Here is a 13,559-nt window from a genome sequence, read left to right as displayed (position 1 = left end):
AAGTGCCTCAAACAAATATTGGCCTAATAAGACTTTCCAACAGTGGTTCTCAGGGAGACTCCACTGAACACGCAGCTTCTGAGATCTACAACAGGATAGCAACGCAAAGACTCCATCATACAAGATAGGTTCACAGTGCCATGGAAATCTCCGTTTGATCTTTGTCTCTCTTTGGTGTCCTTGAATATAAAGCTGCTTCTGAAAAACAAGTCCGTGCCATAGAGGTCCTTTCCACCTACCGAGAAAGCCTTGGCTTTCACTGCTCTCCCAGATGTCATCAGCACCACCAAACCTGTTTCTGGTCAAATGAAATCTTTTTTGGCAAGGTCTGTGATAGCACCCCAATCCAATGAGACTACTTTAATAGCCTGGCTATGGAATAGGCCAGACTAGAGGTGCAGGAATTCTCATCCGAGGTTGTTCATACCTTGGTGAAGACCAGAAGATCAACCATGAACACTACATATGAGAGGATATGAAAGAAGTTTTGTTTTGTTTGTTCAGTTTGCTCTAGCCAATATCCTGGACATTTTACAGTCAGCGCTAGAGTTTGGTCTGGCATACAACTCCATTTAAGGTACAGATCTCTACCTTCTCTTTCACAGCAGATGGGTGGAAAAGCCAGTGACCAGATGCTTCTTGCAGGCGACAATCCACATATGACCTCAAAGGAAATCCTTGTTTCTTGTTCCCTCTGTAGGACTTAAGCCCCGTACACACGTACCGATCGTCGGCCAAACGATCGGCCGTCTTTTGTCCAGGGCTGTCGTGTCTGTTGAAAACTGCAAAAGACTGCACACAAATTTTGTCGGCCAACAACAGCCGACTGCAGAAGTGATGTCATGTGATGGTTAACTTTCCTTGTCTTTTTTCTTTTCTGAGCATGCCCAGTCTTGCTAATCTGCTGTCTGTCGGCCGAAATCTGTACTGACTGGCGAACAATCGGCCGTTCTGGTGTTGGCCAACAAAAATTTTAATGCCTGCATGACAGATTCTGTTCGGCCGAAAATGCGCTGTCGGCAGCATCATACTAACAAGCCTACAATCGGCCGATCGGTCGTCGGCCGAATATTTACGGCCGACAATCGGTACGTGTGTACGGGGCTTTAGACTTGAATCTAAAAGCACTGGTGCAGACACCCTTGGCTCCAATGGTTTCATTTCCATTTAACCTAACGGTAAAGCTAGTTCTTCTGACAGCAACTACTTCAGACAGGATGTTGAAGACTGCAACACTTTCCTGCAAGAGCCCTTTGGTATCTGTCTTTTTTTTTTTTTAACAGAAATGGTGATACAACGTCTTTCTCCAAAGTTCAATTTTAAAGTGGTATCCAGTTTCCAGCAAAACTGGGAAGTAGTCCCTCCGAGTTTTCACACAAGAGTCACTAGGTGCACAGCAGGAAGACTTCAGTTCCTTACACATGGTCAAGTTACTAACAGTGTACTTGGTCAAAGAGGAAAGTGGACAATCTTTTCATTTAGCCATCAGGTCCTCAAGAGTCACCCACTATTGGATTTCCAGGGTGATTAGATTGGCATGCAGGAAGTAGGCCTTTCTGCTCTGAAACAATTGCAAGTTTATTTGACTAGATGGGGGCAGCCTTTGGGGCAATTATGCAATTGCTTGAAAGATCTAGTTAAGACAGCTAGCTTGAAGTTCTTGTGTGGCCTTCATTCAACCTTAAAAACCTAGATGTGCGGTCAGCAAGTTTGGGACAAGAGAGATCAATTATTTTTGGCTTTAGCAGCTTTTTCTTTGATGGTCAATGTCTCTTTTCATGTGTCTTCTCCTACCCTATATTCAGCTATGGTATATCCCGTTGTGTGATGACATGAGGTGGGCCAGGAAAACGGAAAATTGTTATCAAATAATTACCAAAATTTTCCTTTCCTGACCTATCCTCACGTCAGCACAGGACTCCCTCCCTAGTGGCCTGTCACAGGCTAGGTTATCGAACGCTTCAGTGGGGGAAGGGCTGTCTTTTATTTAGCTAGGATGAGGTGGCCCTGTGGGCTCCAGAGGAGGTTGTGTGCTGATGTGAGGATAGGCCAGGAAAGAAAAATTACGGAAATATTTGATAACAATTTTCTGTTGTCCTGTATGTATACAATGTTATATACAGTGGGTACGGAAAGTATTCAGACCCCCTTAAATTTTTCACTCTTTGTTATATTGCAGCCATTTGCTAAAATCATTTAGGTTCATTCTTCTTCCTCATGAATGTACACATAGCACCCCATACTGACAGAAAAACACAGAATTGTTGACATTGTTGCAGATTTATTAAAAAAGAAAAACTGAAATATCACATGGTCCAAAGTATTCAGACCCTTTGCTGTGACACTCATATATTTAACTCAGGTGCTTTCCATTTCTTTTGATCATCCTTGAGATGGTTCTACACCTTCATTTGAGTCCAGCTGTCTTTGATTATACTGATTGGACTTGATTAGGAAAGCCACACACCTGTCTATATAAGACCTTCCAGATCACAATGCATGTCAGAGCAAATGAGAATCAAGAGGTCAAAGGAGACAGAATTGTGGCAAGGCACAGATCTGGCCAAGGTTACAAAAAGATTTCTGCTGCACTTAAGGTTCCTAGGAGCACAGTGGCTTCCATAATCCTCAAATGGAAGACGTTTGGGACGACCAGAACCCTTCCTAGAGCTGGCCGTCCGGCCAAACTGAGCTATCGGGGGAGAAGAGCCTTGGTGAGAGAGGTAAAGAAGAACCCAAAGATCACTGTGGCTGAGCTGCTGAGATGCAGTCAGGAGATGGGAGAAAGTTGTAGAAAGTCAACCATCACTGCAGCCCTTCACCAGTCGGGGCTTTATGGCAGAGTGGCCCGACGGAAGCCTCTCCTCAGTGTAAGACACATGAAAGCCCGCATGGAGTTTGCTAAAAAACACCTGAAGGACTCCAAGATGGTGAGAAATAAGATTCTCTGGTCTGATGAGACCAAAATAGAACTTTTTGGCCTTAATTCTAAGCGGTATGTGTGGAGAAAACCAGGCACTGCTCATCACCTGTCCAATACAGTCCCAACAGTGAAGCATGGTGGTGGCAGCATCATTCTGTGGGGGTGTTTTTCAGCTGCAGGGACAGGATGACTGGTTGCAATCGAGGGAAAGATGAATGCGGCCAAGTACAGGGATATCCTGGACAAAAACCTTCTCCAGAGTGCTCTGGACCTCAGACTGGGCCGAAGGTTTACCTTCCAACAAGACAATGACCCTAAGCACACAGCTAAAATAACGAAGGAGTGGCTTCACAACAACTCCGTGACTGTTCTTGAATGGCCCAGCCAGAGCCCTGACTTAAACCCAATTGAGCATCTCTGGAGAGACCTAAAAATGTCTGTCCACCAACGTTTACCATCCACCCTGACAGAACTGGAGAGGATCTGCAAGGAGGAATGGCAGAGGATCCCCAAATCCAGGTGTGAAAGACTTGTTGCATCTTTCCCAAAAAGACTCCTGGCTGTATTAGATCAAAAGGGGGCTTCTACTAAATACTGAGCAAAGGGTCTGAATACTTAGGACCATGTGATATTTCAGTTTTTCTTTTTTAATAAATCTGCAACAATGTCAACAATTCTGTGTTTTTCTGTCAGTATGGGGTGCTATGTGTACATTCATGAGGAAGAAGAATGAACTTGAATGAAGAAGAATGATTTTAGCAAATGGCTGCAATATAACAAAGAGTGAAAAATTTAAGGGGGTCTGAATACTTTCCGTACCCACTGTATAATGTGTCTTGTATGTGTAGCACAATTCACAGCCACAGTGCTGGATGTGGGTTCCCCTGGGTCACCGCTAGCAACACAAATACTTTTAAGCATGTTTCTCCAAGTGTGAGCACTGAGACAAGGACCAGTCCGATATATCTTTGGGTTTTTTAGGTTTTTTTTAGGAACTTGGATGGGAGAAGGGATAAGTGGGATACTCCTATAACTGAGCTATGCACAAATAAACGGGGACTCTGATGAATGCTGCTTGAAGCTGGTTAACTCTGGTTAAATGCCTGTTAACGCTGACTTGATGCTGGTTAACGCTGGCTGAATGCCTGTTAACGCTGACTTGACACTGTAACTTTTCCTTTGACTATTGAAGTCCATTTTAGCTCCCTGAGGTACTCCTTCCTGAGGTAGCTAACTGCACTCTTTTACTGCACTGCCGAACGCTTCAGGGCCCACACTGGCGCCCCCTTTCAGGGTTTTAACACTTGCCCCCCCCCCCCCCCCTTTACTGCCGCAAATACAGGTTTTTTTTTTTTAAAGGTATTTTATTGAACAAACAAAACAATACATAACAGAGAAATAACCGGAATCATGTCAATTGAGGAGCCAAAAGAGACACACACAAGACTCCATTTCACAACAAAAGCCATGACAAAAATAACATACATAACTGTCAGCCGTACCATTAGTATAGAACCCTCCCAGCCGAAATAAAAAAAAAATCTTCCAGAGGCTGTAAGACCATTGTCTATGCAGAGTCAGAAACTGAAGAAGTAGTCCGGTCAGAGTCCACCCAAAAAGACCAAATTTTCCGGAACTTCTTGGGGCAGCCTCTGGCCTCATACGTCATTTTATACAGAGGCAATGCCTGATTAATGAGAGCAATCCATAATGGAACGTCAGGGGGAGCAGTAGACTTCCATCTAGTAGCTATAGTCTTCCTAGCATAAAAGAATGTCAAGCGGAGAAACAATTTAGTACGAGCAGGGACGTCCTCGTCATCCACATAACCCAGCAGACAACGAAGGGGGCTACAAATATTGGATAACTGAGAGATATCTGCAATAAAAGCTGTGACTTCCGACCAAAAGGCCCGGACAGGTGGACATTCCCAGAACATATGAAAAAATGAACCATCAGCAGCATTACACTTGGAGCATAGCGGAGAAGGCAATGTACCCATTTTGTGCAGGAGTACTGGGGTATAGTACGCCCTGTAAAGAAGCTTCAATTGGATAACCCTATCCCTAGAGGAGATAACAACAGGTATTTGTTCCGGAAGGACGTCTTGCCACACCTCATCCGACAATTCCGGGATATCCTCCCGCCACTGAGACTCAACCACCGCGAGCCGTTTGGAGTGAGAATGTAAAAGTCGAGTATAATATGTAGAGACCAGCTTCTCATGTGAAGAGTCAGAAAGAAGGTTTTCCAAGGGGGTCGGTTCAAGCGAGACATCACGGAGGCCAAACTGTGCGGCCGCCGTGTGTCTCAATTGCAAGTATCGGTAGTAAGCCGTGGGGGGCAGACCAAAGGTAGATTGCATGTCCGCAAAGGACCTGAAGGTTCCCCGGACATACAAATGAGAAATAGATTTCACCCCTAGGCGGGACCAGAAAAGGCCATCATCCCGACTAAAGAACTCCTTCAGCCGCGGATTGCTCCAAAGGGGGGCATTGGGGGAATGCAGCTCTGGAGGGTCGGAACCATCCAAGGCCGCAGCCGCGAAAATCCGCAGGGTGACAGAAACAAGAGCAGTGTTCGGTCTGCCCATAACGGACCTTCGATGTACCAAGTTTTGCAGTGATTCATAGGAGGTGAAAATAGCCGCTTCCAATGAAGCCGCAGCATTAGCATCCTCCGGGTGGAACCACCAATGAGCATGGGCCAATTGAGACGCGAAGTAGTATAGACGCAAGTTAGGCGCAGCCAGCCCGCCCGCGAGAACCGGCAGCTGCAGAGCATCCCTGGCCACACGCGCCGCCCGACCCCCCCAAATAAAGGAGGTCAGGAGCGAGTCAATGGCCTGAAAGCGGCGCTTAGGGACATATACCGGGGAATGGCTGAGCACATACAAAAAACGGGGGAGAAAAATCATTTTAAAAATATTAATCCGGCCTAGCACCGTGAGGGGAAGCGTAGACCAAAGCCGCAGCGAGGACCTAAGACGGGCAACCAGGGGATCCAGGTTGTTGGAAAAGAATCGAGACAAGGGGAGCTGAATCTCAATCCCCAAATATCAAAACCGATCCACAACCTGGAGGGGACAAGAGGCAAGGGAAGGGGGCAGAGCCTGGGGATCCAGGGGGAACAGCGTGGACTTACTCCAATTCCCCCTGAAACCAGAGAAGTGACCAAAGCGTTCGATAACATTCAACAGAATAGGGAGGGATTGATAGGGATCCGCCAGATATATCAACATATCGTCCGCGTACAGGGAGACCTTTTCTTCCAAGCCATTGATCACAAAGCCCGCAATACCCTCACAAAGGCGGATCTGCGCAGCCAAGGGCTCAATGGCCAGGGCAAACAACAGCGGAGATAGCGGACACCCCTGCCTGGTGCCCCGAAAAATGGGAAAGGGGTCCGACACAAAACCGTTCACCCGAAGACGAGCACGAGGTAGATAATACAGAAGGCGGACCCAATTTATAAATCCGGGCCCAAAGCCAAATTTCGCCAACACTTCCAATAAATAAGGCCATTCCACGGAGTCGAAAGCCTTATGAGTGTCCAGGGTCACAACAACCCTGGACCCCACAGAGGCATGAGTCGTCTGAAGGTTAGTAAAAAGTCTACGCAGGTTGATCGATGTAGAACGGCCAGGAATAAATCCCGACTGATCCGCACCCACCAAGTCCGTGACAACCGTATTCAGACGCCTCGCGAGGACTTTGGCGAGAATCTTGACATCAGTATTACTAAGCGAGATCGGGCGGTATGACTCACAGAGAAGGGGGTCTTTACGTGGCTTGGGGATGAGCACAATGAGAGCTTCTGTCATAGAGGGTGGCAGACGTCCCTCCTTCAGAGCACAATTGAACACAGTCAGTAAATGGGGGACCAGCAATTCCCTATAGTGCAAGTACCATTCGATAGGAAAACCATCCAGGCCAGGTGTCTTATTGTGTGCGAAAGTGGCTAGGGCCTTGTTTATCTCATCCGCAGTCAGGGGCGAATCCAGAAAACTAGATTGGCCGGCCGACAACTTAGGCAAAGTAATATCATATAAGAAATCATCAAGTTCAACAATGGTATAATGAGCTCTAGATTGGTACAAGGAGGAATAAAAAGCAACAAAACTGGCCAGAACATCGGGGGTTTGTTCCACAATGACACCGGCGTGGCTGGTAATCCGAGGGATGACACAGGGCTGGTATTCCGGCCTAGCTAAATAAGCCAAGAGGCGACTGTTCCTATCGCCCAGTTCAAAAATGCGCTGATTTTGATAAAGGAGTTTCTTCTGTGTACGCTCCACAACCACCAGATCCAAGTCCCGAGCCCTGGCCCGCCAAGAAGCATGGTGCTGGGGAGTAGGGTCATCAGTATATTGTCGTTCAGCCGCATGCAGCGCCAGTTCGGCGTCAACCAACTTAGTCTGGCGAGCCTTCCTGGCACCGCCCACGGCAGACGAAAAGGTACCTCTCATGGTCGCCTTAAAGGCCTCCCAGGTCAACAATTCAGATCCAGCTTGTTTATTGAGTGCCCAATATGAGTTCATCTCCGCCGACCCCTGGTCAGTCACTGCCTGGTCCGCCAGCCACAGGGGGCTGAGCCTCCAAAGTTTATAATTAGGGGGGGACCCCAATGCGAGATCCACCAGTAAAGGGGAGTGATCCGATACTGCGCGGGGCAGATACCTGACACCCGAAAGAAGACTTAGCAGTTCCCGAGGGAGCAGGCAGAGATCAATGCGGGATAATGTATTATGGGAGCTGGAATAACAGGAATACTCAGTAATCCCCCCATGTTTCCATCTCCAGGCGTCCAGGAGATCCAATTTGTCCAAGTAGGAGCATAAAGGAGTTGGTGCGGAGGAGACAGCTCCAGACCTGTCCAGAGCAGCATCGAGGACCGTATTAAAGTCACCCGCCATAATAAGGGGACCCTCAGCCATTTCCAAGACCAGACCCAGCACACGGTCAAAAAACTGTCTAGTAAACGGCGGAGGGACATAAACGTTAACCAGGGTATAGGGCTTACCCAGAAATTCGAAGACAAGAATAATAAAACACCCAGAAGGGTCAGTCTTCAAATGCTTGATGGTGACAGGGGCTGATTTTGCAATTAGAATCGAAGTACCGCGAGCATACGAGGAATATGTAGAGTGTAGCGCGTACGCCACATGCGCCCTCTTTAGGGCCATCACCCTGGACCCCTGGAGATGGGTTTCCTGTAATAAAACAATGTGTGGGTTATGACGTTTTAAATATTCGAAAACCAGGGAACGCTTGACTTTAGAATTTAGCCCCCTGACGTTCCAAGAGACTAAACGGAGATTAGACATAGTGATATGTTAAAAATCAGCGTTGGTGACCGGGGGGGTCCAAAAAAAGGGGGAGGCCCCCCCCCGAGCACCAAGACCTCACAATATGGCAGGCAAAACCATTGGCAGGCAATATGCATAGGAGGAAAAGGCACAGACAAGAACCAAAATATTATCAAGTACAGCAAGGCAGAAATGAAAATCGTAGCACCTAGGCGTAAAAAAAATCCCTGATAAGAGTCCAAGAAGACATGACGGAGTAAACGCAAATCAAAAAAAGGGGGGAGAGACCCCCACAATCCCAGATAAACACAAAAACAATAGTAACCCAACACCCATCCCACCCTAACCCACCCGGCCCTCAGTCCCCAACAGTTGAGAGCTTGAAATCCCATAACCAAAAAACAGTGTAGTTCAGGGAAACGTGGATCTGCTCGTCCTGAAGCAGACAGGAATGGTAGCAAAAAAAAGGAAAAAAGGGGAAGGGGAGCAACCATCCCCAAAAATGCCCTTCCAGAGGAACAAGGAGGGTCCCCCCATTCAGGAGGACACCCGACAATCACAAAAAAGAGTTGCAAGGAGGATCATAGAATATAAAGGTGTATCCCAACGACATCCAGGAGGAAGAAAGGGAAACCCAGCAGCAGTTGCAAGACACAGGCCAGCGATCACCGACGAGGAGACCTATGATCCTGGGAGGGAGGGGAGCGGCGTCCCAAGGAATCCACCCACTGCGCAGCGTCCTGAGGATCCTGAAAAAAGTGGGCTTTACCTTGATAGATGACTCTCAAACGAGCCGGGTACAGGATACTATACGGCAATTGTAAATCCCGCAGTCTCCTCTTAACTGCCATGAAGGAGGCCCGCTGTTTCTGGGTCGCAGCAGAGAAGTCCGGGAAGATAGATACAGCGTGGTTATTATACAGGATTCGGCCCTTGTCCCTAGAGGCCCGGAGCACAGCCTCCCTATCACGGAAGTGCAGGAGCTTGATGAGAAGAGGACGGGGTGGGGCCCCGGGCGGCAAGGGGCGCAATGGCACTCTGTGCGCCCTTTCAATGGCAAACAAGGGGGAGAAAACTTCCTTCCCAAAAGTATCGATAAGCCAATGTTCCATGAATGATTCAGGATTTTTACCCTCCGATCCCTCCGGAAAGCCCAAAAAACGCAAATTATTGCGCCTGAGGCGGTCCTCCATGTCCGTTAGCTTGTCTGTAGTAGCGACATGACCCCTCTGTAACTCTGACACAGTGGACTGCATGGGGCGGTGGGCATCTTCCATGTCACTAATACGCTGCTCCGCGTTGCCCACCCTGTGGCGAAGGTTGTGCACATCCTGTTTGAGAAACGACATGTCCATCTGGACAGACTCAATCTGTGTGGCAAGCGAGGTCTGACAGTGCTGGATAGCATCCATTATGGCAGACAGGGTAGGTTCGGGCCTATCCACAGACAGAGCAGGCTCCGAGGGTACGGGGGAGCCCAGGGGAGGAGAGAGGGCACCACTTACAGTCACCGCCAGCTGAGACGATCCAGGAGGGACTGCTTCCCCATCCACAGAGGCCGATGCCGTCCGTACAGCCGAGGAGCGAGCGACCTGGGAGGAAGGGCCCGCAGCGCGCGCAGGGCCGGCGCCATCTTGGGATCGTGGCAGCGTGAGGTCCGGCGGGCGGATACCGAGTGCCTCTGGACCGGGAGGACCTATTTTGACCATCGCCGTGGGTGCACCGGGATATCAGGAGACAGGAGACGTCGGAATCAGGTGAGTAGGATGTCGGGTTCCAGCAGGATCACGGAAGGATCAGGGCAGATAGGACAGAGCTCCAGAGCCGCGCTGCTTTCACATCCGAGTTCCGGCCACGCCCCCGACTATTATCGCAAATACAGGTTAGCTGGCTCCTGGATCCCCTTGACCTTCTGGATTGGTCCCCTCTCTTAGGCAGACCCCTGGGCAGATCCTAAGTATTCACAATACTGTTTTTCCTGAAGGTCTCCGCCCAGCAGCTCCACTCGGTCAGCAACACTCTGGATCCTTTTCTGCAACCTAGCTCAACCTCCGGTCCCTAGGTCGACCGCCTGGAGCACCTTCTTTCTCTGACAGGAGGAGAGACAGCCGTCAGCTCCTGCTGGGACTGATGCTTCCACCAAAAGACCCTCTGTCACATGCTCCCTCCAGATTTATATCCAATCCCAGGGTGCATTGCGGCAATCACCGCCCACTGAGACCAACATAAACCCTGGTGTGCTATTGGCCAGGTTTCCTCCACTGTCCAACAAGGTCCCACATTGGATAAAGCGGGGAGACTTCCCAGACTCAACAGACACACCTAGAAACATGTGACAGACTAGCTAATAATTCAGGCCCCCCTGATAAGCAGACAGAGCCATATATGTGTTTGCCTAGCACCTACCTGGGAGGATGCTACACCTGTATACAATGGAATATATAATGTGTCTTGTATGTATACAATGTTATATATAATGTACCCTGTATGTATACAATGGAATATATAATGTGTCTTTTATGTATATGATGTTATACATAATGTACCCTGTATGTATATAATGTGTCTTGTAAATACAATGCATCTTTTTCTCCGTTCAGAGTAGAAAAAACACAGGGGCGGGCTTCACAGTAAATAAGCACTGTGATAGCCAATCAGAGGTTATCGCAGTAATCAGGTGATTAGTAACCGGACCTCCTAGTTCCTAAACAATACTATGAGACCCAGGGCAGCTGTGCAGCACATTCCCAGCAAAAACCCATGTACACATACTGTATATGGGGCCTTACGGAAGAAGACCCACATCAGAGAGGATGCATATATGTGTACAGGCTACGGGAGGGGTAAACTTCAGCATTAGTGTTAATAGTTAAAGCCCAACTCCGGCCTTTGTGTACCCCCCCTTCCAAATCCCCGCCCCCCCCCTTTAGGTTTCCCTTACCCCAGTTGTATTTTATGCTTTCTTTTTTTTAACCACTTCTCTTTAGGTGGATGCAGTGGCATCGGGAGGGGAGGAAGGGCTAACCGGGGCTATAGCCCGAAGTGGGCCACCAAAAATCCCCGGTTCTCCTATCGCTTTTTTAAAAAGGCCTGGGGTTGGCTAGGAACTTAGGTCTACATACCTCAGCAGTGTAACATTTATACAGCACATCCTGTTATTGGTGGGCAATCCGGGGGAACCGCAATGAGAGTCATTGGAGCTGGCAAGTTGAAGCACTGATGTCGGGGGTGGGCAGGGCTCCGCCCCTTTGTCTTGTGCATAGACAAACAGCAGCTGGCCAGGGAGCGGGACCAATTGTAACTGCTGTATGTACATCCACAGCGGTGTATAATTCGGTTTTATTATACACCGCTGTCGGCGCTGTGGGTGTACATACAGCAGTTATAATTGGTCCCGCCCCCCTGCCACCTTACTCCCTGACCAGTGGCTGTTTGTCTATGCACTGGACAAAGGGGCCCACCCCCGACATCAGTGCTTCAACTTGACAGTTCCACTCACTCTTTTTGTGGCTGCCCCGGATTGCCCACCAATCACTAGATGTGCTGTATAAATGTTACACTGCTGCATGTCCTGCTGTAGGCTGCACTCATTTATGTTACATCCAATGCCGCCGTTCTTCCCTCGGCTCCTGTGTGCTGCTAATCAAGATTTTAAGATAAGTGTGCTATATTTAACTATTCGGTGTCTTTGCAGTTTAACTAATTCCCAAACCTTGCACACTGTACAATGCATTCCTGAACCTTGCAGTCTGTACAACGCACTCCTGAACCTTGCACCCTGTATGAAACACACTCCAGAACCTTGCACCCTGTACGAAATGCACCCCTGAACCTTGCACCCTGTGGAAAGCATTCCTGAACCTTGCTGAACTCTGTACAACGCACTCCTGAACCTTGCACTCTGTACAACGCACTCCTGAACCTTGCACCCTGTACAACGCTCTCCTGAACCTTGCACCCTGTACAACGCACTCCTGAACCTTGCACCCTGTACAACGCACTCCTGAACCTTGCACCCTGTACAAAGCATTCCTGAACCTTGCACCCTGTACAACGCATTCCTGAACCTTGCACCCTGTAGAACAGATTCCTGAGCCTTGCTGGCAGAACAGCTCCGATTGGCTACAGGGGGAGCCAATCAGCAGGGCCGGTGGCCGCGATTGCTGCCAGGCACCCGCAATCACTCCGTGTGGAGACAGAACCACCGTTCTGTCTCCACAGGGAGCAATCGCGGGTGCCTGGCAGCAATTGCAGCCGCCATACCCGCTGATTGTCTCCCCCTGCAACCAAACGGCGCATGCCCCCACTAGCGGTCCCGTGAAACGACGTACAGTTAAGTCGCTTTGCGGGATAGAGCCAACTTGCCGCAGTATATGTACTGCTGGTGGTCGGCAAGTGGTTAACAGTGTTTGTGCATCCTTCCTGTCAGTGATCATATATCTCTGCTTGTTGTAGGTGTGTGTTGTTTTATTACATCTCTGACGCTTCTATATTGCAGAGACATCGCTCTTTCTATGACGCTCTTTTCGTGGCCTGCAGTAACACTCCGCGCTCTCTCATGCACCTTGCCAGATGTGCGATACGCATGTTTTTACTGAAGAGATGCCACCGAGTCATCCCGCAACTTTCGCTGCCCGCCACACTCAAGAAATACATTCTCCTGGAACCACAGGGATGCTTCAACTAAAGCTAAACTCCGGGCCTTGTCTTCCATCCCTTACAGTTGTACCGACTGCTCTCCTGTACTAAAATTGTTTACCCTGATTTCACTGCACACTGTGAGCTTCTTATAAGTTGCAACAAGTCAGATAGAGCCTGCCTCATTTACTGGCTGGAGGACTTCCCAGCATCATCCAGCTCTTACTTTCCCATCCTGACTGCATGGACCACCCCCCTTATTTATTGGATTTAATTGTTTTTTAATCATGGAGACTTATCATCACAGGTGGGATGTAGGATGGTTTGCATGCAAACACAGCACATCTAGGAATGCCCATTCTGTAGTCCTCCAGACTGACTCTGCCCATCAAGGCTTTTTGATATTTGTGTAGCACTGTCCCTGTAGGGCTTGCTGTATGATGACTTCTTGGGCCTCCTCTGGTTACCTGCAGACAGTCAGTAAGGGACATTTCACACATTCATCCTTACTCCCATTTGCTAGTTACTCAATAAACAGTCCAGGGGTTTTGGTTTTTGGTATTTATTGTGGAACTTGGATGGGAGAAGGTAATAGTAGGATACTCCAACTTGAACTATTCACAGTAAATAAGAACAACTCTCACTTGGCTTCACCAGATCATTTGTGGAAGCAGTCACACTGCTTTAACC

The 13,559-nt window shown here is 48.6% G+C and overlaps 1 protein-coding gene across 2 annotated transcripts in view; it reads left to right on the top strand.

Moving 5' to 3' along the window:
- The window catches only part of ASB4 (ankyrin repeat and SOCS box containing 4), a 61,578-nt gene extending 48,655 nt beyond the window's left edge, over positions 1–12,923 (top strand). Inside the window, exon 5 of one of the 2 annotated variants that reach the window (XM_082257786.1) lies at positions 12,730–12,923. In XM_082257786.1, coding sequence (XP_082113912.1) covers positions 12,730–12,918 — 189 coding nt within the window. In that variant the 3' untranslated portion in view covers positions 12,919–12,923. The remainder of the gene's footprint in view (positions 1–12,729) is intronic. The other variant, XM_082257785.1, reaches the window with a different exon arrangement.
- Positions 12,924–13,559: the final 636 nt, after the last annotated feature.

This window comes from Pelophylax lessonae (assembly GCF_965119305.1).
Source record: "Pelophylax lessonae genome assembly, chromosome: 5".
NCBI lineage: Eukaryota > Metazoa > Chordata > Amphibia > Anura > Ranidae > Pelophylax > Pelophylax lessonae.
This window is presented reverse-complemented; position numbering and strand designations above follow the sequence as displayed.